The sequence below is a fragment of the Cynocephalus volans genome, chromosome 11, assembly GCF_027409185.1.
Source record: "Cynocephalus volans isolate mCynVol1 chromosome 11, mCynVol1.pri, whole genome shotgun sequence".
NCBI lineage: Eukaryota > Metazoa > Chordata > Mammalia > Dermoptera > Cynocephalidae > Cynocephalus > Cynocephalus volans.
In genome coordinates this window covers 118,760,524-118,788,365 of record NC_084470.1, presented here as the reverse complement: position 1 = coordinate 118,788,365, position 27,842 = coordinate 118,760,524, and the positions used below count along the sequence as shown (strand labels likewise).

At 48.6% G+C, this 27,842-nt stretch overlaps 2 protein-coding genes across 2 annotated transcripts; one reads left to right on the top strand and one right to left on the bottom strand.

Annotated features, from left to right (window-relative positions):
• Positions 1–2,257: 2,257 nt before the first annotated feature.
• IL24 (interleukin 24) lies at positions 2,258–7,779 on the top strand. Its single transcript, XM_063115279.1, has 6 exons — positions 2,258–2,378; positions 3,703–3,903; positions 4,625–4,687; positions 5,741–5,899; positions 6,362–6,436; positions 7,313–7,779. Exons 2-6 carry the CDS (start codon positions 3,733–3,735, stop codon positions 7,394–7,396), a joined length of 552 nt encoding a protein of 183 aa, XP_062971349.1. The 5' UTR covers positions 2,258–2,378; positions 3,703–3,732; the 3' UTR covers positions 7,397–7,779.
• A 1,587-nt stretch (positions 7,780–9,366) lies between these two features.
• FCMR (Fc mu receptor) lies at positions 9,367–23,742 on the bottom strand. Its single transcript, XM_063113461.1, has 8 exons — positions 23,706–23,742; positions 17,769–18,104; positions 16,910–17,035; positions 14,136–14,358; positions 12,624–12,754; positions 12,113–12,271; positions 11,837–11,892; positions 9,367–9,567 (listed from the first exon to the last, which is right to left on the bottom strand). Exons 1-8 carry the CDS (start codon positions 23,740–23,742, stop codon positions 9,367–9,369), a joined length of 1,269 nt encoding a protein of 422 aa, XP_062969531.1.
• Positions 23,743–27,842: the final 4,100 nt, after the last annotated feature.

Genomic DNA, 27,842 nt, shown 5'->3' with positions numbered 1-27,842 from the left:
CCTCTCAAGTAATGGTGCTATAATAAGCTCACCTGAGGCTGAGGTCCGGGCATGCATTTCCCTGGTCTATCCGTGTTATATTATTCCTTCCTTAGATGGAGTGAGCTGCTCATGGTCTCAGGTGGATCTCCTGGAGCTGCTGAGGCATACCCTTACCTCATGCCTCTGTTCTAGCCTGCCCTGGTAACAGCTCATCGCTCCTGCTATGATTGCAGCTGCCTGGGGGCTCACTTGCCCGCTCAGCTTCCTGCCTTAGCAGTCTAGCTCTCCAGCCCTCTCCTGCCTCCCCCTCATCTGCTGCCCTAGCACTCTTATCAGGTCTTCTCTTCTGTCTCATCTCTGCCTCTTGGCATCTTCTTCCAACAGGAGTTAATAGACTTTTGTTAATGCCCTAGATCCCGAGGGAAAAAAGAGTGCTATGGCTCCTGCCTAGGCTGGAGAGCAGGATTCAGGACTTCCAAGAACAACGGACTCAAACTAGCAGCTCCGACGACAAAGCAGGCTGCCGGCTGGGATTGCACGCAAGGATTTTGTTTGCTTAAGAAAAACCACACAGAGTGTGCAATGGAGAGAGGGGTGCTGGTGCCAGAGAGATTGGGTAGGGTCTGCCAAGGGCCTGTTCTGCCCAGTGTCCCCCGTTCTTGCTTCTCCACTGAGCTGGAGACAGTTATCCTGTGCCTCACATCACCTTCTTACTCCCATTTCTCTTGCCTGGACCCATGTTTATGGAACCTCTTGAATGTTTGTGCGGGAGGGTTATTTGAGCAGGGCGTGGCAAACTTTCTGTAAAGGACCAGACAGCAAATGGTTTAGGCTTCCTGGGCTATACTGTCTCAGTCATAGCTACTCATCTCTGCTGTTGTGGCACAAAAGCAGCCGTGACAATGCAAATGGGCTTGGCTGTGTCCCAGTGAAACTTTCTTTACAGACACCGAGATGTGAATTCCACATTATTTTCACATGTCACAAAATATTCCTCTTCTTTTGATTTTTTTTCTCGATAAGTTAACAACGTAAAAACTATGCTTAGGTCACAGGCCTAAGCTTTTCTTAGCTTAGCAGTGGCAGGCTGGATTTGGCCCGTGGCCTGTAGTTTGCCAATCTCTGAGTGAGAGCCCAGAGTTTCCAAAACGTGTTCTTCAGGGACACGATCAAATACTTATGCAAATGCTGGGTTAAACAAAGTTAAACACATTCCCTCACTCCCTACCAGACTTCTCAAAGTCTTTACTGTTCCAGGAGCATTACACATTTCCAAGAGGGGCTAGCCTGTACTGGGCTTCTCTAATCAACCTATGAACTCATTTGTTTCACAGAGTGTCTTGCAAGATAAGCATTTCTCAAGACTAGATTTTGTGGAATGTGCTTTGGAAAACACTGCTCCAGCTGATGCCCTCATCTGATACATGGGCAGACTGAAGCCCGAGCGTCTTGCTTCTAGACATAAGGTTAGAGCTCGTGACTGCACGGGCTCTCCTGATGTGCCACACTGCCTGTGTCCCCTCGGTGATGCCAGGCAGAGCAGCACAGGTCTAGGCTTGCCCACTAGGACACTCGGCCACCCAGCTTTCCAGGCCTGTCCATGCATACACTTCTTTCTTCCTCCTGGTTTCCAGAACCTGAGAAGAGGCATATTTTGGTTGAGCCATTGTAATCCTAGGGACTATGTGTGGCTGCATGTCAGGAAACACTCCTCAAATTCCTAGCCCCAAGGGATTAAAAGAGAGATACTTACGGGTTATTCTGAGTCTCTGGGCTACTGTCCCATCACTAATAGGGCATAATTATTGAATTATTTTGACGGTAAGGAGACTGGTGTACTCCACACAGTAATTATGTATTTGTACGTGTACAGAATTTACAAAGCACCTCTGTGTCTTTCTGTATTTTGCTCCTTACACCTTCTCTCTGGGAAAGGTGGGACAGATTTTTTTTAAAAAAAGTTTATAGACGTGGAAACTGAGGCTCAGAGAAGCTAGGAGACTTGCCGTGGGTCACACAGCCAGTGACAGAGCCTGAACTCAGCCCCAGATCTCATCTCACTACAGGAGCTGCTTGCTCCATTGCCACACTGCCTTATAGGGAAGGTGACTAGTCACTGAAGCAATTCTCTAGGAAAGCATGACCAATTTCCCTTTCTCCACCTCTCTACTCTTCCTCCGCCCCCAACAGCCCCCATATATACAAATCTTCACAGAGTCTTGCTTGCCTGCACACCTTTGTTTTTGAAACAACTCCCATGACTGGGACAGAAACCCTCTGGCCACAGTTCAACCCCAATCGGCAAATGGTGGGGGTGTCTGCCCAGCTTCCACCTCTATGAAAAGAAACAGCCACCTCCAACCATTAGCCCTCAAGCATCGCTGATAGGACCCAAGGTGAGCAATGTGGATTCTTGAATACTTTGCTTTGATGCATGAGACTGTTGTTGCCTGATTTGGGAACAGGAGTCGAGGGGGGATGGCAGAAGTCATCTTTTGAGTGTTTATGCAAGGACAAGACATGACTGTGGACATGGAGCGACTTTCTCCAGTTTAACATCCAGAAGAATTTAGCCTGGATGGGAGGAAAGCCAGGAGAATTATGAGACCCAGAGATGAATTTGCAAGAGAGGCTGCAAAGCTTGTGGAGTTTGCAAAAACAACATGGGAAGACTTTGAGGGAGATGCCGAGGCGCAGACCTGCGTCACACAGGGTAGTGGGCACAGGCCGCATGGCTGCCCTAGCCCAGATGTTGCCATCATCCCAAAGACATGTCATTTCTGGTCTTCCTGCCCAGTCTAGGAGTGGAGGACAGATTCTTCAGGTGTGAGACCAGTGCCCTAAATAAGAAAGGTTCTTAAGTGGTTGTGGGAGGACATAAGGAAGAAAGGAAGGAAGGAAGGAAAGCAAAGGGCAGAGAAGGCACTGGGAAGGAATTCTCAGCATAGATATAATAAATGGATCATGGTGTTAAGTTCCTCTAGCTTAGCAGCTCTTCACACAGTCATCCTCAACTGGCACATTACAGGAAGGGTTTAAAAGTGATTCATCTGGAAATCTAGTTCCTCCCTCTTCTTCAATTGCTTCAAAAATGAATTCTTGAAGTCAAGAGTGAGTCGGTTGGTTGAGGTGGCAGAGTGGGTGTGAGCCTATCCTGCCTTCTGTGCCTCTCCTGGGGGCCAGGATCAACCCCTCGGCTCCCTTGTGATGAGGGATCAGGGCTGGCTGCCTCCTGGGAGGAGAAAAAGACCCACCTTAGTGTGCCTGGTGACTGACGGGCAGAACTCAGGCAAGCAAACGTCGACTTCAGCTCTCTATCCTCCCGAGTTTGGGCTCTCCGGACGTGTTCTTAGGCACACGAGAAGCTCCCATTTCTTCATTCTTCTCAGTCAAATTCTGACTGGCAGGTTAGAGGCTAGAGAGAACTGTCGTGGACAGGAAAGGAGGTGCAGGGTGTGGATGGGCGCAGCGGGACGGGCAGCTGGAGCAATGGCAAGCCCAGCAGGCACGAGAGGAGGGGCACAAAGACCCCTGCTCCACCCCAGTGCATCCAGCAAGGCCACAGGTTTGTAACATTCTAGCCTGGGAACCCGCCCTAGTCTCATGCTTCCTGTGTGTGTCCCCAAGGTTGGCCTAGGCAGATCCAAGCAGCATTATTCTGGAGTAAATCACTCCTGGACAGAGGGTGCCACCTCAGGGGGATGCATCCCTCTCTTTCAGCAGGATCTTCCTGTCCTTCCCTGGCTGCAGATGGGCTCTCGAATGCAGATGGCTACCCTCCCCTGCCTTGCTCTGATCCTGCTTCTCTGGAGCCAGGTGCCAGGGGTGCAGGGCCAAGAATTCCGATTTGGGCCCTGCCGAGTGGAGGGGGTAGTCCTCCAGGACCTGTGGGAGGCCTTCTGGACCGTGAAGGACACTGTGGTGGGTAAAGTGTTGCTCTGGACTCAGCCATGGTGGGTTACTGCAGGGAGAGGCTAATGTTTTATGATTATGGAGCCTTCGCGGCTGGCGATTTGGTTTCCTATACAATAGCTGTGAGGCCGGAAGGCACCACAAGCCCTGTTGTACACATGAGGAAATTGAGGCTCAGAAAGATGTGGTGGTCAACCTCTAGTAAAATAAACAGAGCCCAAGGGACAGAAAGAAGAGAGCTTGATTCACGCAGGCTTCATCTAGATGGACTCTGGCTGTAAAAGCAAGAACTCGAGTGGGCGGCTGCAAGGGCAGGAGGCAGCTCCCAGGCCGTCCTCCCCACAAGCTCTAGGGACAGGGAGGCAAATTCCTGCCCCTAGTTGTTCTTACACCAAATAGGCTTATTTCCTCCAGTCTCAGATGACCAAAGGAATACAACAGGTCCCTCCTCATGTCCGTGTTCAGGCTAAGAACTCCTGGGACTCCATTTGCCCCTGGCAGGTGGAGGGCGGGAGTGTCCAGCTTAATAGTTTTTATGACTGGAACCTTGTACCCTCTCCCCAGGGCCAGCTTGGCATAACTCTTCCTGGGTCCTCCTTCAGTCCTCTCCAGCCTCTGAGATCTCTCAGACTGGAGAGATTTAGGGGTCTGGGGAAGCAGCACATAGTTGCAGGGCTGGTTTCTATGCTGACTTCTAACCTGGAGACATCATTTCTTTCTGTCCCCAAAGCAAGCTCAGGATAACATCATAAGTGTCCGGTTGCTGCGGCGGGAGGTTCTGCAGAACGTCTCGGTAATCAGACCTTGGGGAAGGGTGCCACCTCCTTCTGTGGGGCTGATCTACTCTAGGTGGGGTGGGGGTCGTCTTAGGAGAGGCTGATGGAAGCCCTTCATTTCTGCCCTGGACTGACCTACCCAGGACAGGGCCAGGCAGCGAGCCAGGACAGTCAGTGTCTGTGGTTATTGCTGTGTGTGTGTGTGTGAGTGTGTGTGTGTGAGTGTGTGTGTGTGAGAGTGTGTGTGCACGTGTGCATGTGTGTGCACGTGTGCGTGCGTGTCTGTGTGTGTGCATGCGCGTGTGTGCGTGTGCATGGTGTGTGTGTGTGCGTGTGTGTGCGAGTGCGTGTGTGCATGCGCATGTGTGTGCGTGTGTGCGTGAGTGCATGTGCGTGTGTGTGAGTGTGTGTGTGTGCGTGCGCGTGCCAGCATGGGGAGGCGTGGGCGTTGAGGCTTGTGAGAAAGCTCCATTTAGCCAGAGAGTTGCCACTGATCTTTTGCTTGTGTAGTTTCACCTCCCCTCTCCCATTTCCATCCTTTGCTCTCACCCAGCACTATCTTCCCATCGCCCAGCCATAGTCAGTCAGTGAGCATAAATGTACTGAGCCCTGATCCCTGATCCCTGAATGGTGCTCAGCTTCCAAAGCTTGAGGGGACTTGAGTGCAATTGCTGTGTTCGAGGACATTTGTTTTCTTTTCTCTGCATTTCTTCTGCTCCTAGTCATTTTCCTGCCAACTGTCAACCACCAAGTCCAAGTTCAAGTGCTTTTCAGGGCTCCTCTCCTCCCCATAGCTATTAGAAAAGCTGTGTGGCATAGAAAAAAGAGACTATTAACCAGATGGAGATTCAGGAGTCCTGGGAATGAAGACTGTGCCTGTCACTGACTGGCTGTGTCTCCTGGGCTCTACATGGCCCCTGAAGGTCCTTTCAGATCTAATGTTTATCATCATCTCCTAGAAAGTCTCTACCTCCACTGTGCTTATCTTGCCTTGGGTGGCATGTAGGCTATTCCTCCAGGGGGCTGGGTAGGCACAGGCCTCAGCTCCGCAGTGACCCGACTCTCTCCAGGATGCTGAGAGCTGTTACCTCATCCGTGCCCTGCTGAAGTTCTACTTGAATACCGTTTTCAAAAACTACCACAGTAAAACAGTTGAAGTCAGGATGCTGAAGTCACTCTCTACTCTGGCCAACAACTTTATGGTCATCGTGTCAAAACTGCAACCCAGTGTGAGTAGAACAGAGCTGGGACTAGGAGCCCCAGGAAATGGTATGTTTCGAGAATGTTCCTCTCCACTTATCTACTCCTGGCTTCTACTTCACAACAAGGGAGTCATGGGTGTCATGGAAAAGAGCACAGGCTCTGGACACCAGCAGTTGTGGGTTCAAGTCTAGCTCTGCTTCTAATCAGCTAGGTGACCCTTTGCAAGGCGCTCAACCTCTCTGGGCTTCAGTTTTGTTATCTGTAAAGTGAGGATGGCTCACTTCTACCTGGTGGGATTGGTGTGAGAATTCAGGAAGGCACCCCCTGCTACATGGTGGGAGTTCGACATTGGCTACCTTGAGGATGCAGGATTCAGCCCTGTACTCTCAGGCCTTTGGAGACCTTCTGGAATCACCAGGAAGACTAGGAGGGAAAGTGCGTCTGCTCCTGCCTGACACTTGGCACAACTTTCTTTTTCTGTTATGCAGCAGGAAAATGAGATGTTTTCCACCAGTGAGAATGCGCACAGGCGGTTTCTGCTGTTTCAGGGAGCATTTAAACAGGTAAGGTGGGAGAGCTTGCCCGTCCAGCAGAAGTAGTCTAGCTTAAATTGTCATATAAGGGTGCCTCAGAGACTTAATGCAGAAATTTAATGCAGGTGACTCCACCAGACTTTCCCCAAGAGCCATCTGACTTAGGCAGGAGCACAGGTATATTTGCATACATTAGCATATATTTGGTATAAGTATTGCAAAGTAAGTGGTCTTTTTTCCTGCTAGTTTTCAAGTTAAAATGCTATATTTCCCTACAAGATGATTTCACTATCAGGGACTTTCCATGGGAGAGAGCTTTATGGTACTTGAGCTGGACAACTGAAGTCAGAAGTGGGGGAGGGAGAAGGGAGATGCCCCCCCATACATATCTGCAGTATTTTCCATAATACTCAAATGGTCTAGAGAAATTATGGAAAATAATATTACTTTTGCCCAAATTAAGACCAAAAAAATCCAAATCTTATCCCCAGCCCCTCCCCAAACATATGTGATTTTGATCACTTTTCCAAGAAACATACATCAGTCTATACATAAATGATGAAGAGCAGCAACGCACTACAGAAAGGGGTCCCTAGGCCTCATCTCCCATCTGCACTGGGGCTCAGGTGGGGGCCGCACCCACCACGCTGGATCCCATGGTTTCTGCTGTTGGCACCAGATGCTCTTCCCTTGACCTTCGCTGACTGCCAGTCACTGGGTCCTCACCCAATGAAGTAAACAAACACACAGATGGGGACAAGTGATGAGCACGTGGAATCACAGAGGCCATCCCGAAGGTGACCTAGCCCATGATTTGGAGCCAGGCCTGTTTCAGGCATGGAAGGTTGGAGGGAAAACTATGCTCATAGCTAACGTGGCTGACCTTCTACTCTCCTTTCTCTTTAGCTGGACATAGAAGCAGCTCTGACCAAAGCCTTTGGGGAAGTGGACATTCTCTTGACCTGGATGGAGAAATTCTACCAGCTCTGAATGCCTAGACCAGGATAACCTCCTCATTCATTTCTGTATCATTTAGAACAGGTGTCCCTTCCTCTGCTGTTGTCTGGGCATTTCATACCCTTGGCCCTAGGTTCCATTCTTGGACCAGGCGTGTCTTCAAAGATGTCATTCTTTCAATAGACCCAACGACAGTCATGGAAGACTCCTCTGGATGCTGTGAATGATCTACAAAGTGGATTCCTGTATTTATTACAACTCTATTTAATTACTGTCAGTGTTTCAACTGACGTTATATTTATTTGTGAGACTCTAAGTTCCATGAAGGCATCAGAACACAGTGCCCTGTGCTTTTCTTGTGTCCCCCATGGTCCTTGCCACAGTGTGGGGCAGTGGATGGGGGCTCAGTGAACATTTAATAAATCATATTTTTTGCATGTTTGTGGATTGTTGAGGAACAATGATGCTAGGATATGAAATTGAACTTTAGGGCATGGAAATAACATTGTCTTATAATATCTGCAGGGACAGAGCACTGGGGTGGGGGAAAGGGGCGCCGGTTTGAAAAGCAAACAATAAAAGATAAAATGTAGGTTGAACTGTCCGACACAAAATGGATTCTCACTGAGCATTTCATTTTCCGCCCCCACTCCTGCGCCCACCCCCCACCACCCCTTTTCCTTAAGTGCCTTCCTTTTCCTGTCTTACTCATTCTTCTCTTATCTGCCACGTGAGAGAGCGCCAGTGTCAAGCGGACGTTGCTGACGGTGTCATTGTACCTGGATGTACCGTCCAACCTGTGATGATGCTTCCTGATAACAGAAGGCAGCACAACTCAAGTCTGGCAGCCTTTCCTTTCTATTTCTGGATAAGCGCCCAGTAAGGCTGTGTCTTGTATCTGGGAAAATTCTCTAGCTCTGGCTAAACTTTGTAGTTGACATCAATCCCAAGATATAGTGTCCGACTCTGACCTTGCTTCTATGTAACTGTCATCAATCCCAAGGTGTAGTGTTCAACTATCACCTTGGTTAAAAAATGTAAGAGGAAGAGCATATGTAGGGGGTGGGCTATCTCTTCTTCCATGACATAAGTCCTGCAGAGCCCCTGGCCCTTCAGGAACCCCAGACTGCTTTCCCTCCCCACCTTGCCATATGCTGTCTGAAACTGGCAAGGAGATGAGGTCCATTTCTGACAGCAGAGAAACGTAATGGTTTTGGATGACTAAAATAGGCCAAAGTTAACATAAATGCACAAATATTGGGGCTAGGCTACAGAAGAAGGATAAGGAGATGACAGACTATTTCTAAAAGAGGGGAGATGCAAGGGTCAGGGTACTTATGTGCACCAAGTGAGGGAGACTTACAGTAAAGAGGACTTACGGATATATATGTATATCTCACTAACACAAACAAGCTTTGTTCTGAAAATTTAGAATACAGCATCACATCAAAATAAATTGCCCTTACATAGCACTAGAGATAAGTAGAAGCTAACTAGCGGGTGCCTGCCTTTGGATCAGGGCAAAGATGTTCCCAGGGGTGTTTTCATACCAGGCCCCCTACCTTATGGGTATAGCTCAAGGGCTTTCTATGAGAGTACTTCAAAGAGTTCATGGAAAAAATTGTATTATCTTCCAATTCTATTTTTCCATGAACTTTTAAAAGCACCCTCCTATTTGTGTGAGGCTCCTGAAGCAACAGCTAGGCCTACGCTCCAGCCTGATGCCACATGATCTAGAACCAGGGCAGCAAAGACACAGTGATCAAAGATATTGAGGAGACTCTCTGCAAATCCCACAGCCTGTAAGATGTCATGGAAAGGAGGCAAGCGGCATTGGGACAAATTCTCTGTATGGCCAGAGTCCACTGACAACCACAGCGAGCTGGAAAGGTGTGCAAGAGGAACTGGGGACAGAGCCATGCTCAGGGCACAGGCAGATGGGGATGAGAGTCCAGATGGGGCATGGGAGGTAATGAGGGCTCCAAGAATAGATGGAGCAGGTATCAGAAATCAACAGACAGACAAGACTCATTGGCACCAAGGTCTGGGCCCAGGGGACAGCTGGGTGGGTGAGTCAGGCTGGGAATATTGATGTAGTCATCCGAATCATTGTCCTCCATCGTGGCAGCAGGCTGGTGGTAGAAGCCCACATATTCATAGCTGGTCTTTAGAGACGGGGCAGGGAGCCAGGGACCTTCAGACACCTGGGAACAACCAAAGAAGCATCAGTGGACCTGAATAGGGTGATTTTAGTATCTCTCCAGGTGGGTTTCCACAGCAGAGAATGGAGTGTATGGGCCTGGTTGCTGAGTTCCAGAAGGCAAAGACACAGACATGACTGAACTCCATTGAGTGGGCTAGCCCCGGGGATTTCAGAGTGATGTCTCACCCAAGGTAACTGGAAAACATTTAGATGTAATACGGGCAGGAAATGCCTTAAATGAGGCTCAGACTAAAATCATGTGGCTAAGCACAGGTGTGAAGGAGACCCAGCTGCCAGAGAGACTATCCCTTCAGGGATAAGATGATATGACCGTGGAATAAATATGCATCTTTTTAGGGAGTTATTCAGAAGTAGGGTGAGTCACCCCGTGAGCCCCTGGAAGGGTTCAGAGAGGCAGGCCGTGACGTGACATGACAGTGCATTCCAGGAGTGGGCTGGGTGGTGCGGGGGAGGAGGGTGGCATACCATGTGGGTACGGTGGTGCTCGTCTTCCTAGACAGAAACTTCAGGGTCATCGACCTTCAGGATGGCCAATTCTGGGAGAACAGGACTGTGCCAATGACCCAGCACGGCACAGTTATTGTGACATCCACTCATAGGCCATGGTGGGGATCTCACGTTTTTAAACACAAGTTCTGAGAACTGGAAGGCAGTACTCTGAACATAGCAGGCATTCAGTGAGTGCTCTTTGAAAGGAACTTTTTTACATTTTGTACTTTACAAAGAGGGAAGCAGCAGCAGCTTGCTTCAAAAATACATCTCCCACAGCCTGTTACAGTTCATCATTTGAGACTAATTTATTTGGCTTAAAAAAATGAAAATACTCCCTGTGAAAGCTAAAAGAATCAGCCATTAGGTATACGCACTGTGCTGTAAATTCGTTCCATCACATGTTTTGCCTTAATAGTGGGAATGAGAGTTTCAAATAGGGAGGTATGGTAAGCTTTGAGCAAGGTACAGGCCAAGGTGAGGGTCTGTGTGGTCACAGGGCAGTTCCAGAGAAAAGGGCTGGTGGAAGGGTAGAACGGACAGGCTCTGTTGGGTCATTCCTAAGCTGATGCCAACCTTGTCTAGCAGGGGTGGGTAAGGGCAGGCTCAAGAAGGTGGAGGTGACAGTGGCAGAGTTGCTACTTGTTGCTGAGTATCATTCTCTGCTTCTTAGCAAGGCACATGACTGCCCAGCCAGGGCTATCAGCCTCCCTGGAAGGGAGGTGTCACATGATAAACTTATGGCCAGTGGGATGTGAGTGGAAGTGATAGGTGAAACTTCAGGGTCACAGTCTTAAAGAAGCAGCTTTCTCTTTCTCCCTCCTTGGGCTGGAATGTGCAATGTGACTGAGTACTGACCATGGGCTATGCAAGACTCCAGGGGACAGTGGAGCAATAAGACAGAAGGAACTTGACTCCCTGGATGACCTTGTGGCTCAGGCCATCTCTTCCCGTCCCTCTGCCTGAGTTTTACTTGAGGGGAAAATAGGTTTCCATCTTGTGAGCCCTGTGTTCTGGAGTCTGTTGCATTAGCTTCGTCTACACTAATTAAAACAGGGATATTTGGCAGTCTTTCTCTGGTTCCTGAGGTAATGGTGTTTTAGCTACTGTGAGCTATGAGAATAAAATATTTCCTCTTCTTAATTTGGAAAAACAAAGATGAGTAGGTAGTTTAAAGTCTTTTTACCATCCATCAATGGCCACTGATGGACACCCAAGTCCCCTAGATCCGTTCCTAGATTTAACGATGACCCCAAATCACCCACAACGTTGAATCCTGTCCACATCTCTGCCAGCTCATCCTCTGGACCAGATCTAACTGCCTCCAGTGATGGGTAAATGGCCTCTCATCATAGAGAGTGTACTAGAAAGTTCTCCCTCACATTAAGGTGAAACTAGGTAGCTTCCACTCCCTTAGGACCTCCTGAGAATCTAATCTCTTACACGTGAACGCCCTACACGTCACTGCAGTTACATCTACCATTCTCCACTAAGATGCCAGCGTCCAGCAAGCATTTATCCCATGAGAAATGCTTGGCTGAAAGCCATGCAACTGAGTCCACCACCATTCCTGGGTAGTCTCCTGACGTTATCACGGGAGAAAACTGATACAACTCGCTCCCAGACCCGGGCCCAGGAGCTGCTGGGAAAGCCCGCTCCCTTCGGCTACGCGGCTGGAGTAACCGCCCTCGGGTACGCGCTTAGGGCTGGGGCCGCCCATTCGGGCCACGACTGCCAATCAGGGGAGGGGCGGAGCTTACCTGCGGCGGGGCGGGCGCCGAGGATCCGGGTCCTGGCAGCGGCGCCTCACTCTCGCCTATCGGGAAGGGGAGCGCCGAGATGAGGGCGTGGCCTGGCTTCAATCCCCACTTAGCCCCGCCCCCAGCTCCCAGCCCCGCCCCGCCACGGGAGCCCGGGGAGGGGGCGCGGCCCTGCCGCAGGGGCTTTCCCCAGCCGTGGCGCGGGGCGCACCTTCGGCGCGGGCGCTCCTGCTCCTCCCGCCTGCCGCCCGCCGCCCGCCGGCCGCGTCCGCTCACCCGCCGCGTCCGGTCCCCGAGCGCGCCGCGGGCAGGCGCTGTAGACGTTGTTTTGGGAGTGCGGCCTCTGCGACGCTAGGGGCCGCAGCGACCCGGGCCGCCGGGAGGCCTCCGGGGCGCGTATCCTCACGGCCAGTCGGCGGACCCGCCTGGAGAGGGCTTCTCGGCAAAGCCACCGGGAAGGAGAGAGGAAAATGGCATCAGAGGCCCGCGGCTTCCCCACCCAACCTTCCCAAACTAAAGGCTGCCGCCTCCCTCCCCGGGCCTGACGAGCAGGGGTATCGTCAAAGTGTGCAGAATGTGCGAGGCACAGCCTGACGACCAAAGGGCCCAGCGCTCTGCTTCTCGTCCCCATTTCCACGTCATTGACCGCCATTCCACTTGCCTACACTCCGGGCTGCTCATGGAAAACTCCCCGAGTTTCCCCGGGACGTGCACGCAGGGATCTGAGTACTCTGTGCTCTTTGGATAGCTCGGCTCTCCCTACTGGAGCGCCGGCCCCGCCGCTCACCTTTCCTCCTCTGAATGGCTCTTTTCATCACCAGCCCCAGAAGTGCTATCAAGATAAGGCCTAGGAAGGTCGCGATCAGGATGTGAAATCCTGGGCCTTCCCTCCCAGACTGTGAGCCATAGTCGAATGCTCTGGAGAGGGAAGGAAAGGGAGAGAGGGAGGAAGACAAGGTTAGTAAGGGAGGGGGGTTTAAGGAAGCTTTCCTGTGCCAGCTGTTTTGGAGATGACTCAGGTTTGTCTCTTTGTTAACAAAACTCTCTCCATTTCCCCCAAAGAGACTGGTCTATAGACTTAGGAAACTTGGGTTCGAATTCAAATTCTATCCTTTACTGGCTGCGTGATCTTGAACAAGTCTCCCAACTTCTCTGAGCCTTATTTCCCCATAAGTTATGAACTGTTATGAGAATAAAACAAAATAGTGGTCGTAAAGAATTTAATGCACCTGGCCTATAGTAGGGTTCAATAAATGCCGGTTCCCCTTACAATGTCTGCACTTCGGTTTTCTCACAAGATTATTGGAAATATTAAATGAGTTAGTTTCTTGTAACTTTGGAAGACAGGATGTTTATCGCACAGTGCTTCCTCTGCCTAGAAGGTCTCCTCTTCATTTTCTCGACATATCGAAATCTTACTTTCTTAAAGGGACAGTGTGTAAGTCCTCTTTTCTTCCCCAATCTTGGCAAGCCAGAATCAATTTTTTCGTGCTCTGTGTTCTTAATTCTTATTTTCATGCCTATTACAAACTTTATCACAGTCAGACCTGTGTTAGTAAGACCTGAATATTGCATGTTTTTATCTTTTTACATCTTCAGAACATAGCACAATGCCTGGCACATGGTAGAGACTAACAGTGGTTGGTTGAATTTACTTGGTATCTTCTCCAATAGTAGGTAGGTTGGTGTGATTTGCTGAATTAGGAGTCCTGATTATATTTGAAACCACTTAGCTCACATGGCCCCAGTTTCCCCATCTATAGAACCCAAATGATGTTGGAGGTTCCTTTCCTCACTAACATGTTTGTCTTTGCTTAGGCACAAATAATTCCAATTACTACAGGTTTTCTTTGGACTATGCTATAATGCTGCCCCCTAGTGGTCAATTGCAGTACTTCCCTGAGCTGCACCCCGGCCTTTAGACGAGTGCTGTCCGATATAGAAATATATGCGATCACAGATGAAAGTAATTTTAATATTGAATAGGAGAATAGTTCATTCTAATTTTATTCTCGTTTTGTTCTTCCCATCAAAACAGGTTTGAATGAATCTGAGTTACTGAAAGACTTGAGTCTCTTTCTACAGTGTCAATGCTGGGGCATTGACAAGATATTCTTGTTAATGGCACTAATGAGTTAATGTGCTATACTCATGGGTAGTATATTTCACAGTGGCCTTCTAGAGACAAAGCCAAGAAGGTCTCTAATAGTGGACATTGCAGGAACATTTCAGTGGGTCTCCTAGCTCTAGCCTACCTTGCCTGGGTTCCAGCCCCTCCTGAACTGTGGAGGCCTCTTACCTCTGCCTGTGCAGCCTGATGTGGTGGTTGTAGCTGGCTGTCTGGGGCCTGAGCAGCCCCTCCCAAGTTGGGGTCTTTGAAGCTGTGGTGGATGGCAGTAGGGTTGAGGGATTGGCAGCTGGTACTGAAGATGCTCTGGAAACTCGAGGGTAGTGTCTGATTAGGGTGGTGGGGGAGGTGTGGTTGGCTGGAGGAGCCTCTGTCCTTTGAGCTGGTGTGGTAACTGCAAGAGACAGAAGGAAAAAGTGACCTCTCATATATACACTCTAGTTTCCAACAGGATTGGGTCACCATCGCTTTTCTCAATACACTCTTCCCTTTCACCCAGACTACCTTTATTCTTGCAGTCCTCATGGCCTGAAACGCCTTCTGAGCATGTGATAGATACCTAGTCAATTCTATATATATTTGCTTCAGATACCATTTCCTCCAGGAAGCCTTTCATGACTTCCTAGGCAGAAGCGCTTGCCCTCCTCTGGACAGGGGGAAGGCTTTGTTTGTAGTTCTATTCCCACTCTGTCTTGTGCTATTTTGTGTGGTTATCTATTCTCCCCCATCCCATACCTATCAGTCACAACCTTGGTTAAATGATTTGCTCAGTTACACTGTCCCTCTTGGTACCCAGCAGGATCCCCTTGTGTAATTAATGTATCAACCTCACAGGGTATATGTAAAGATATGATGAAAATATTGCATGTCAAAATGCGTTTAAAACTGGGAAATGATATAAAAATGTAAAGGTATTGCAATATAACAGAATAGAGAGCCCAAAAATAAACCCATGCATTTATATCCAACTGATTTTCAATGAAGGTGCCAAAAATGTACACTGGGGAAAGGACAGCCTCTTCAACAAATGGGAAAACTGGGTGGTGGGAAAACTGGATATCCACTTGGAGAAGATTGAAACTAGACCTGTATCTCTCTCACCATACACAAAAATCAACTCAAAATGGATTAAGGACCTAAATTTAAGACCTAAAACTATGAAACTGCTAGAAGACAACATAGGGGAAACACCATACGAAATGGGAATGGGTACACTATAAAAGGCACAGGGAACTAAGGCAAAAGAAAAAAAAAGACTACATCAAACCAAAACGTTTCTGCACAGCAAAGGACACAACAAAATGAAGAGATGACCTACAAAATGGGAGAAAGTGTTTGCAAACTACATATCAGACAAGGGGCTAATATCCAGAATATATAAGGAACTCAACTCAACAGCAAAAAACCAAAGCAATTAAAAAAGGGCAAAGGAACCTGAACAGACATTTCTCAAAAGAAGACATGCAAATGGCCAACAGACCCATTAAAAACTGCTCAATGGGCTGGCCCATGGCTCACTTGGGAGAACACCAAGGGTACGAGTTCGGATCCCTATATATAGGGATGGCCAATTAGCTCACTTGGGAGAGCGTGGTGCTGACAACAACACCAAGTCAAGTGTTAAGATCCCCTTACCAGTCATCTTAAAAAAAAAAAAAAGAAAGAAAAAAGAACAAAACTGCTCAATATCACTAATCATCAGGGAAATGCAAATTAAAACCATGATGAGATACCACCTCACTCCAGTTAGAATGGCTATTATCAACAAGACAGAATATAACAAATGCTGGCAAGGATGCAGAGAAAAGGGAACCCTTCTACATTGTTGGAGGGAACATAAGTTGGTACAGACATCGTGGAAAACAGTAAACAGTATGAAGCTTCCTCAGAGAACTAAAAATAGATCTACCTTACAACCCAGCTATCTCACTGCTGGGTCCTGCTACTCGGTATATATCCAAAGGAAGTGAAATCAATATATCAAAGAGACTCCTGCACGCCCACATTCATTGCAACACTATTCACAATAGCCAAAAGAAGGAACCAACCTAAATCCCCATCAACTGATGAATGGATTAAAAAACCCCTGTGCTATGTATACATAATAGGATATTATTCAGATGTATATATATATATATATATTTAAAAGAAATCCTGTCATGTGCAGCAACATGGATGGAACTATAGACCATCATGTTAAGTGAAATGAGCCAGGCACAGAAAGACAAATACCACATGACCTCACTCATATGTGAAATCTAAAAAAAGAAAAAGGAAAAAAAGGTGGTTCTCATAGAAGTAGAGAGTAGAATAGTGGTTACCAGAGGCCAGAGTGGAGAGAGGGTGGGGCAGGGGAAGTGGTGGGTTAACGGATATGAAGCTATGCTATCTACCCTAAGTGGACCGATGTACACTGTATGCATGCATTGAAACAACACACTGTTCCCCAGAAATATGCACAATTAAATGTTAAAATAAAAAAAAATAAAAGAAATGTAAAGGTATCATATGCTCATCATTCGTCTTTTAATTGCTGGATAGAGTTATTAAAATCACTAGATGCCAGCAGGTAGAATACAGCCCTGTGAGGAGCAGGAGGCATGATGACCTCCAGCTGGGAAACGTCTGCCCAGTGTTGGTTTCGTCCGTCATTCATTAAAAAGCTAGATTTTGTGAATGGAGCGCAAACTTTGTTACTTGTGGTGCCACCTGGTGGTCATGTTTAGGTTCTGCAGTGAGGGCTGGATGTCCTGGCTGCAGGATAGGTTTGAAGGATATGGAAAGCAGATCTCAGGGAGGTTCACGTTCCCAAGGCAGGGAAACACACATCTGAGACTCAGCTCTGCTTTGCCAGCCACTCTATGAACAGGACACACACACCGTCCCCCATTTTCACAATGCCACAGCATCCCCTACCTCTCCCACCCTCACTTTCGTGAACTGACCTTTGGATATGAATTCAGAACTGGCATGTGCAGACATCTGCCAAAAGGACATCTGCAGGCGCAGAAATTTTTGAAACAATTTTGGAGGCTCAGGTGTCGGCTCCTCTTCCCAGAATGGCTCATACTCTGTTGGAAGCAAGAACATGTTGGTGGTCTCTAGGGGGAGACTGAGGCTTGGGGAAGGGACTGCTGGTGTACACTGAAGCTGAGTCAGCCAGGGTGGATGGCAGTGACGGGATGAAGACAGAGTCCACTGAGAGGAGTGGAAAAGGGACTGGGCTGGGGCTTTCCTTAAAGAAATATCCTTTCCCCCTACCTCAGTCAATATTCCCTGCAAAACCATCAGAGGCCATTGGGATTATAGGCTGTTGAATTAGTGCTGCATGTGTGTAGGGAAGTCAGTGAAGAAAAGCAGAAAAGCAGGATTCAAGAGAAATAAAAGATCAGACCATCAAGTAACAAGTATGGCCTACAAATATAGCTTAATAAATGGGTGTCTTTTTTAAATATTCATCCCTGACATTTCTCATGGGACAATTATGTCCTTTTGCTTCCCATTTCTTCCAGTCTCAAAGCCTCTCCTCTATCTGAAGCCCCCATTCCCCTCATGCCCTGGGTAGGATGGGCAGCAACAGAGCTCCTAACTTGTTCCTTTCATCCACTTTGGACAGAAAATTCCATGGACCACAAAGTTAATTGACTATGAGGTTTCAGCTATGTAGATCCCAATTATAATTGGACTGGCTATTATGGCAATAGCATAAAAGTTTGGGGGACTGTTAGATGACTGTCCCAATATTCCTGAGTGGAAATGTTTCTGGGTGGTCTGAGCCTCCAGTCAGCCAGCTGGGGCACCTACCATTGTGGACACTCAGGGTGACTTGCAGGGTCTTGGCCCAGTCTGTGTTCACGCCCACCCCACAGGCATAGACTCCGCTGTCACTTTTGGTCAGCTTTGTCACCTCCACTAGGAACAGATTCTTGTCTTGGCACAGCTCCAGAGTGACGCGGCTCCTGTATTCCTCTTTGACAAAGTTGGTGTTGGACACCACGGTAGCACACACTCCAGATTTAGCCATCTCCCGGCACAGATATATTCTCACGTTCATTACAGGAAGTGGGCACTCGATGAGAACTGATCCGCCCAGCTCTCCCTCCAGCTTTACTTCTGGGAGGCTCTTCAGAACCCCAGATACTGAAAGAAGAGGGAGTTAATGCAGAGAAAGCTTCACCTCCAGCTATATCACAACCCTAGCCACATCTCCAACCCTAGCCCAGGCCCCAGCCCAGCCTCACACGCATCCCAGATCCAGCCCCATCCCGGTTATCAGCCCAGCCTCAGCCAGCTCTTAGCTCTATCCTGATGTCCACTCTTAGACTCATTCTCAGCTCCTTCCTGTCCCCAACCCTATTCACAACCTCAGACCAGATCTATGTCCACCCCCAACCCTATGCCCAAGCCTTACCTTAACCCTCAGCCCCAGCCCAGGCCTCATCACCAAACCCAAATCCATAAAGACCCAGACACCAAACTCCTGAGAATCTAGTCAAAACAACGACACCCACTCCAAGGAGACTTAAGTTGCCTGGGTGACCCCAAAGCAACTTGAGTGTGGTGTTGGGAGGCATGGTATGGTTATGCTGCAAGAGATTTTCCTTTCCAGTTTTGTTTTGCTCAGATCCATTCATCCAACCATTTATCCACAGTTCTATTTATTAAATAATACAACAAATACTTATTGAATGCCTTTCATTTGGTAGTAAGATAGCCGGTATCCCTCCCTCGCAGAAGACATCATTTAGTGAGTGACACCAATAGACAGCCACTAGAGCACAGTGAAACAAATCCCATGACAGAGATGGCATGGGGTTCCTTGGAAGGAGTGAGCAGAGGAGCCTCATCCAGGGGGATGGTGTCATTTGAGGAAGGCTTTCTGGAAGAAGCGATGTCTAAGTGGTTACCTGAAGGAATGGGAACAGAGAGCACCTGACAGAATGACAATGCTCATCGCTGAGGTAGAGAATGAGGAAGGACAGCCAGGGTGTGTATGAGTGTGTGTGCGTGTGTACACGGGTGTGCACACCTTGTATGTGTGTTGGGAAGGGTGTGGAGTGGGGGAGGATAAAGGATGTGGTTCATGAGTCCCTGACATCAAAAAGCTTCTGCCTTGGGTGAGAGAGGAATGTCTAATGCAGTTGAGCCATCTGCAGAAGAGGGCAAGGCCATGCATGAGTAATTGTCAACTAAGTGGGTCCCAGGAAGTGTCTGCATACTTCTGGGAAGAGGGTTCGTAAGGTAATACGTATGTGTGTGTGTTGGGATGGGGCTGGAAGTCTGGGACAGAGGACAAGAGGGACTTCCAGATAGATGGAACAGTCCCACAAAGGCTGGGGTGTGAGAGAGGACGTAGCAGGTCCATGGGGGGAGAGAAGTTCACAAACATACTGAAACTTATTCACAGACCATACATGAAGAACAGCACCAAGGGCTTTAGTCAAATGACAGTCAAGGAAAGCTGCAGGAAAGAGGTGGGGCTGGAGGCTTCTGGATAAGGATGTTCCAGGTGGAGGGAAGAATGTGGACAACAGTAAAGAGGTAGAAACAATCATGGGAACAGAGATGGAGGTTAGGGGAGGGCGGGGAGGGCCTGGAGAGGGAGCATTTACAGGAGCATTTTGAGATCTAAAAGTGTGGCTGATGTTACCGTGGCAGGGAGAGGCAAGGGGCCAGTGAGACACAAGATCTGACGTGGAACCCCCCCACGTGGAAAACCCAACACTGCTTAAAACCCACTGGAAATTGAGTCATGAGGAAGCCTCACGACTGGAACCCCTCAATGGAAGCATTACTGGTCACACAGTCCCAATCAAAGGACCAAGGCCCAATCAAGGGTGTTGGGGAATCACCTTGTGCCTCCAGACAGCCCAGCCCACATCTTTGTGGAAAGCTGGACACTGAGGGTGGGGAGCATGTGAAGGTGTTTGAATGAAACTAGCCCAGCCAGAAAGGGGGCCTGAAGGCTGCCTTTGCAAGAGCAAGATGTTATGAAATGGACCAGGGCAAGACAGAGCAGAAATGGGGGTCATCATCTGTGCAGACAGCTCCCGCGGCCTCATTCTGCTCAGGGTTGAGCTTTTGGTAAGTTCCTGGCTTGCCCGGATCCTCCCTGCTCCAATGCTGGGTGGATGAAGTTCAAGGAAAGCTGCTGAGTCTGGGGCCCGGCCAACAATATACGATTGGATGTTAATGCATGTTTGGAACATGGGGGAAAAAACCCTATGATTTTCCTATTGCAGAGTAAGGTAAAGTCCACAGAGCCTTGGCGCTGGGGATGCCCTGGAGACAGACTATTAGTGGTGATTTTCTAGTGGAGTGGAGCTGAGGACCCGATCAACTCAAGTCAGAGCAGAATCTTGGGGAGAGGAGAGCTGGCCTGAGGTTTTCGTGTTTATCGAAAGGAGCATGGAACTTTTTCCAAAAAGGATAAGAAGAGTCCCACTCAGCTTTCCACTTCCATATACAGCAACAACCTAGTTGTGTCCAGCCTGCTGTGTGACCTTTGTCCTGTCACAGTGAATGGTGTCCCCCTGCCCCCAAAGCCAGTCCTTCCTTCTGTGTCCGGAGTCTATCCTTCCCGCCTGTTCTAGAACTCCTCTGCTATTACGCCTTGTCTCTCCCCGCACCGTTGGGTTTTCCTTCTCTGCTAGCATTGCCATAGCTTACGCCCAGGCTCTGAATCTGCTCACGCCCTTCTCTGTTACCTCTCAAATGAGTCGTCAAATTCCCTAAATCAATTCACTTCCACACCGCCCCATTTCTCTTCAACCTACTCCCATCAGAAGTTTGTCTCCAATATTCCACTCAAACTGCTCGTGCCAAGGTCACCAACGTTGTCCTCGTTGCCACACTCAGCGGTCACTTCTCTGTTGTCTTTTACTCTACCTCTCTGTAGCAGTTGACAGAATCAAGCCCTCCCACCTTGCAGCACTGTCTCATCCTGGCTCCTTTACACCGTACACTCAACGGTGCTGCTCTTCAGTCCCTTTCCTGCCCCTTCTCCAGCCACCTCTCAGTGTTGGGCCAGCTCAGGGCCTGGTCCTTGGGCCTGTTCTTTTCTCTGTCCCTCCCCCTTCTCTCCTCTTGCTAGCTCATTTACTCCCATGGCTTTTCATGCCAACTCAGTCTTTTCTTTACCTCTGAGCTCCAGACTTGCCTCTCTGACATCTCCACTTGGACTCCACTTGAATATATAAAATGTATTCCAAACACACAAAAGCCAAAAAGGAACTCTTGATTTCTCTTCCAAAACCTGTCCTTCACATACTCCTCCAATGACACCATCATCTACCCAACTGCCAATGCCCAAAACTCATCCTCATATTAAAGGATCAAGGTGGGAAAGGGGGAGGGGGTTGGTGAGAAGTTGGTTAATGGACACAAGAAATGATCATGTTTTGTAATGATGAACATGCTAATTATCCTGATTTGCTCATCACACATTGAACACAGGTATTGATATTCAACTCTGTACCCCACAGATATGTAGAATCAATTATGCTTCAATAAAAAAAAAAAAAGAATCAAGAATAAATTTTAGTTGTGTGAGTGTGTATGTATTGGGTCACAACATCATGTGTATGTATCATTATAATAATAATTATTATGGGTCAAGGTTAAAAAGGTTTGAAAGGCCATGCTGTATGGTACCATCTTGCTTTATTACAGAATGCCACAGAGGGCCCCAGGCAGTGTGGCCCACAGCCTGTGTCTCATGTACTGGGGTCTAGCGGTCAAGCCCACCCCAACATTTTCAGGACCTGGAGCAGAAGTACAAATAAAAGCCCAAATATCATATGTCTAAATATTTTTAAGTGATAAATAAAGCTAATAAACTGTTGAAAAGAATGTTTTATTCCACTATCTTGGCAAATTTACACAGTCCTTGGAAGTCTACTGTAAAACATAGCTATGCAGGAAAAAATGGCTCCAGGCTTCCTGACCCCAGCCTCTGCCTGTCTCCCTTCTCGTTACATTTCTGACTCTTGCCCACACCACAGGGGACCTGGTGTATACATAGTAGGTAGCCCAGCTTGCAAATACAGGCTCCACACACATCACCTCCTTCCCCAAATCTACCTGTGTCCATCTTGTATAAGCATAGGGGTCAACCTCAAAGGAGAGACGCAGGATAGAAGCTTGCATAGTCATTGAAAATGGACCCAGAGTCATTTGAACAGGGAATTCCAGGTCTAGAAGAGGGGGCGTGGGTATGGGCTTGGGGTGAGCACATCTTCTTGAGACTGCAGACTCCTTACCCTGTGGGGAAGGGCATGACTGGAGAAGGATGGGGCCCAGAGAAGGGACCCCGCTGACCCTGCTAGAATGGTGGGGCTGCTCGGGACAGACTGAGGTGGTTCTGTTTGGGTACTTTTCACTCCTTTAGATCTGCTACTCCCCATCCAACCCCATTTTCCTTCTCAGGCTCAGTCTAGTTAATCATCCACTGTGCACATATAAGTCCTACTACCCTCATAGAGTCTGACAGCTCATCAAAACTCCATTCCTTTGGGCATTTAGGTATCTCCAATCTTCAACTCAATAAATATTTGAGTTTCTTCCATCCTCAAGACATCATGTAGAAAGAAAATACGAATAAGAAACCATTTTGACCCTCAAGGAGCTTTTCATTTAATAAACCAAATAAGATGGACACACTTCAACCCAGAATACAAGGCAGAATGTGATCAGCTACTGGGGCTCAGAAGAGGGGCCTCAGGAATGTCTACAAGAAGGAGGTGGAATTTGAAATGAATTTTGAAGAACCTGTAAAAGGTAAAGGTGAGAAGAAGGGTGTTCCTGGCAGAAGGCACAGTATGAGCAAGGGCGTGGTGGCAGGAACGTGTGGCGTGTATTCATGGGGATGTCCTGTTTGTCTGGAAGCTAGGAAAGTGCAGGGAGTGTGGAAAGCTCAGAGTGTAAACAGTCAGTCCAAGGGAGGAGTGTGTATTTCACTCAGTAGGCAGTGGGAGCCATTGAAGGTTTTTGGGAAGGGCAATCCAATGATTAGAATCAAGCTTCAGGAAACAGATCTGGAGCTGCATGCAGGCTGAGTTGGAGGACGTGGGAAAGAGAGTTAGGAGGTGATCGTGAGCTCCTTTCCTCTCCATTTCTTCTGTTGCCTCCCTAGTAGAGACTGCACTTCTCATCCCAGTACATGTGGGTCTAGAAACTACATGAACTGGCTATTGATTGGACCAAGGTCTGGGTGAGGATAAATAGGAAGAGGTGGTGAAAAGCCATTCTGGCATTTTGTGGCCGATGTCTGAAAGACAGACAGAATAGCTGGTTTGGATGGCAACCTGTGAGGTGTCTGAGGTAAGTTGTTAGGCAAGTAGCATTTGAGATCCTGGTGGCATACAGAAATGAGGGTGGCCAGAAGACCATTGTAAATTGAGGTATGGAAATCAGGAAACAGATTAGGGTTACTGAACGGATTACTGAGTCTTCATTTATAGTTGAAAGTTGGAAATTCAGAAGTAAAAAAGATCTAAAGAAAGAGAATGTAGAAGTAAGAACTTGGGAGGCACCTGCTTCGATATCCCATATTAATAGGCAAATTTATCGAGGAGAGGGGACACCTTCAGCCCTTAACCTGATCGGAAGTGTCTGCCCTAGGTACTGGTTTGCCAGTGAATCTGTCCAGAAACATCAGAGCTGGAGATGCCTGGCAACTCCCCTACCTGTGGCCAATCCAAACCGCACAGGAAGTCTGAAGTGCCTCCCGGCAGCACTTACCTGGCAGGAAGTAGAGTGACCAAAGCAAGAGGTCCATGGTTCCTTCCAGAGCAAGGTCTCACCCAAGAGCCCCCGGAGTGGGAGACAGAGACCCACTGCTCACCAGGAGCTCTCACAATCCGGAGCTTGAAATAGGCTTCTGACCCCCACGAGGAGCAAGGCTTCAAAATGAGGAAATGACAACCTGTCTTGTTTGCTAACTAGTGTTCGACTAAAAAAAGAAAACACCAGCAAACCACAGCGGAAGTCAGGAGCTGAGAAAATTACATTGTTTTAAGTGAGAATGGGTCGCCAGGGTTCAAAGGGCCTCCAGGAAGCACCCTGAGACTATGAGCAACCACCAGGCCTGATGTTTCTTTGCCATGACACTTTTTCTTGAGGGGTCTCCTATGCTTTGTGTGTATTAACTGACTCCTGACCCAGAGTCACCTGCTCTGTCCCTGCCATCAGCACAGAGGAGCCTTATCATCAGTTTTCCCATCGAAGGAAGGTTATAGGGACAGACACTTGGGCCTGACGTTGGAAGATGCTGGTTGTAGTTCTTAACATTAGTTAGTCATTAGCTCATTCATTAATTTACAAATACTTTTGAGCACCTACTAAATGGGATACTAACTATGGACTTTGAACAATTCACTACTTTTTTCTGAGCCTCGATTTTTTTTTCTAGAAAATAAATGAAGGTGGGACTAGATGATCCCTGGCATTTCCCCTACAGAACATAGTTCCTGGGCTGTAACCACAGCTGGTCCAGCTCCTCAGCCCTCATTTCCCCCAACCATCTCCATAAGGTGCTGCCCTCTGGCAGGAGCAGTGCAGGACTAGGGTGTGACAGGTCATACAGTGACTTTGCCTGAAGTTACAGCAGCCTGGAAGAGCCATCCTTCAGGACCCTGAGGGTCTGAGAGTGAGACCCACTGACTGAGGGAGAAGGGAGGGTACTGAGGTCACAAGGTGTCACAGGAAGAGCTTTGGATTACAGTCAGAAGACCTGGGTTCTGGTCCTGGCTCGGCGCTTTCCAGCCCTGGGAAGCTTCCTTGGGGCTCAGTTTTCTCATCGATAAAACAGGGATGGTCCCTGCCCTGCCAACCTCTCCTGGCTTTTGTGAGGTCAGCAGAAATCACAGAACCAGATGTGCTTGAAGAGCCCTTTCATGTGGAGATGCACCAGGCTGCCACTTACTGGAGGATCTCCCAGCCTTCATTCCTGGATGTCTCATTCCTGGGTGTCACTCCCAGGGCCCCTGCAGGCGCTGCAGCCTCTGATGCCCACAAGGCTTCAGGCCATTCCCACGCTGTTTCTGGGAGGGTGCAGCTGAGGGAGCCCCTAGGCTCCTCAGTGGTCATGTGTGCACCCCTCCCCACTCGCCCCCACACACCGGATTTGTCACACGCTTTCTCCAAAACACAAAACAACATCCGCTCTGGAGGTTGAACGTGAGGCTCAGAGCAGGTGTGGAGGAAGCGTGTGTGGGGGCGAGCACCCTGCTCTGCCCTGCCCCAGCCATCCGGTCTCCACTGGCTCGGAGCGGCTGTCTTGTGATGTCCTCTAGCCACCAAATGGTCTTGCCCTCCAAGACTCAAGAGGGCAACCTCGGGCCTCTGGTTAGTGTGACCGGCTGCTGGGGCTTTCAGTTCAATCATCCCTACCTTCCCTACTTAGAGGGCTCTTCCCCATGCCCTCCAGCTGTCGCACAGCTGGGCTCTGCCGTCCACTGGGCTTGAGGCCTGTGGTAACCTTGGAGAGACAGAGAGAGACACAGAGAGAGACTGTGAATAAATGAATGGGGTGTGTGTGTGAGTAGGTGTGAGCGTGTGTGAGTGTGAATGTCTGTGTAACTGTGATCTGTGAGTGTGTGAAGTACGTGTCCAGTGTGATTGTGAGTGTAGCATGTGGAGTGTGAGTGTGCCCTGTCTGTTGTGTGATGCATCAGTGTGAGGTGTGCAGTTGTCAGGGTGTGGGTGTGCACTGTGTGGTATACGATGTGTATGGCATGTGACATGTGCATGTGGAGTGAGTGCGTGTGGGATGTGTGGCTATGAGTGTGTGTTGTGTGAGCATGAGAAGGTGTGGAGTGTCACGTGTGCGTGTGTGCACACGGGCATACGTCCATGAGCCCAGGGGTTGGCTGCGTGGTGGTGGGGCCTGCCAGACAGTGCTGGAGATGTGTGGGCTGAGAGTGGGCAGGAGAGCTTTTCACATCATGTATCGCCACAACAAAACCTTAAAAACACTCCATTGGGTTGGTAAGAGCAAGAATTGGGACTCTGAGGACTGCCAGGTAGGAGGTGAAGGTTTGGAGTGTGGGGGACCAAAACTCCCAGACCTGAGCCTGTCCAATCTCTACCTTCAGATGCTGCCTGAGGGTCTGAGGGGTGGGGCCCCTGGCTAAACTGCAAGGTTTACCATCCTTACTCTCTTTGTTTCTCCCCCCAATTTTCTCTCTCCTTTCTGACTCTGACTCTCAGAGCTGCCATACCGCCTGGTGCTCCTGTTCCCAGGAGCACCTCTGACAGGCTGAGGTACATGGGACACAGGGACTTGGTGGCCTAACAGCCCGATGGCAGGTCCGTGGACTAGGTGTATTTATTCACTCCCCATAATGACCCCTTAACTCAGCTTTTGCTCTCCCTGCTGTGTTAGAGCGGGCTGAGAAGAGCATCTCTCACAGGGCTGTTGAGGGGATTGCAGAGGTCAGCGTCACAAGGGGCTTGGCACGCTGCCTGGAACACGGTAAGTGCAGCAGAGGTTAGCCCTGGTCACTGGGGTGGTTATTGCATTACTCTGTGTGACTGCTCGTGTGGCCAGTCTCCGAAGGGCCATCTCCTGAGCCTTTCCAAACAGAGGGCCTCCATCCTCAGGTGGTCCTGCCCATGACCCAACACCGCTCTTTGCAGTGACAGACAGTGAGAATCCCCTTGCCTGGTGGACTCACCAGCAGCAGCCCCCTGCTGTTTGCCCCCCCACACAGGTGACTCAGGCACTTGGCTCAGGCATTCTGCAGTTTCCTCTTTCTAGAAACCTGGACCACAGACTTTCTTGTCCACCTTTACAATACGTCTACTTATGACTTTCTTCTATAAGAAATGGTGGAATTTGGATGACTAAGATTTCTTTCCTGAATATGGCTATATTCCTGTTGGTGTTCTGAGGATAAAATCCCAAATACGTGGAAATTTTGGATGAATTTTAATGCAATTTATCAGCAAAACCCTGGATTTTAGAATATTCATGTCCCCATATCTAGGACAAAGATGGTTGGCTCTAGTGAGAGCAGCCTGGCTACCCTTTTCTTGATCAGCCCTGGAAGAGAACTCTAGAACTACTTGGCTGATATGGCTGGATGGTCTGTCCGTTCCTGCTTTAGCTCTATGGCCAGCTGGGGCACAGTCTTCCATCTTCTCTCTTGGGAGTGCCCACTGTCCACTTAGGTATATAGTCTTTCTGAGATGATCTCTCATTACGTGTTGCTCAGAATCCCTAGCAGAGTCGATCATTTTAGGGAAGCTGGGGGAGGGGTATGGGGTGGGAAACTCTACATGTTTGTCTATTCTAGGGACCAGCTTCACAGACCGTAGCACAGTCATTTCCTCTGTCAGCTGTCTAATGTTCTTAGGAGAGATGTTCTCTCTTGAGTCTTAAAAAAGTCTTAAACAAATTAGAGATTTTTTTTTTTTTTTTTTAGCTTTACAAAACAAAATCAACTGCTACAAACAAATTTCTAACAACCATTGGGCCTCAGTATCATTACATAATGGACTTCTAAAAAGAAAAAAAATCAAGGTAATTCGAGAACTTGGGGGCGATTCCCTGTCATCAAATATTTAAGTAGTTCCCTGAATGGTTGCTGGTCACTAATCATTGTTAATTGGGTTTATTATCATCAGTCCTGCAGTTAATCGTCATTCCCTTGTACTGGGCTGAATAGCTTCTCCCCAAAATTCATGTCACCTGGAACCTGTGGACTAGCTTTCTTCCTCATAAAAGAGTTTCTCTGTCCAACGTGCTGCACAAGGAGAAGGTGTACTTTGGGCAGTAACTATCATACTTGCTGTCACCCATCGACAATATCAATTAGGAATAATATAAGGTTGCTTGTGGCCTTTGTGACATTTCCTGGCCTAGGAACTAGGGAC

What these genes read in the sequence shown, in the direction of transcription:
- IL24 (XM_063115279.1), top strand. Translation starts at nt 3,733, where the DNA reads ATGGGCTCTCGAATGCAGATGGCTACCCTCCCCTGCCTTGCTCTGATC. An exon ending in GGACCGTGAAGGACACTGTG is followed by an intron (nt 3,904 to 4,624) that starts GTGGGTAAAGTG and finishes CTGTCCCCAAAG; the next exon opens with CAAGCTCAGGATAACATCAT. An exon ending in TGTCAAAACTGCAACCCAGT is followed by an intron (nt 5,900 to 6,361) that starts GTGAGTAGAACA and finishes TCTGTTATGCAG; the next exon opens with CAGGAAAATGAGATGTTTTC.
- FCMR (XM_063113461.1), bottom strand. Translation starts at nt 23,742, where the DNA reads ATGGACCTCTTGCTTTGGTCACTCTACTTCCTGCCAG. An exon ending in GTCACTCTACTTCCTGCCAG is followed by an intron (nt 18,105 to 23,705) that starts GTAAGTGCTGCC and finishes CTCTTCTTTCAG; the next exon opens with TATCTGGGGTTCTGAAGAGC. An exon ending in CGGCGCCCGCCCCGCCGCAG is followed by an intron (nt 9,568 to 11,836) that starts GTAAGCTCCGCC and finishes GGTTGTTCCCAG; the next exon opens with GTGTCTGAAGGTCCCTGGCT.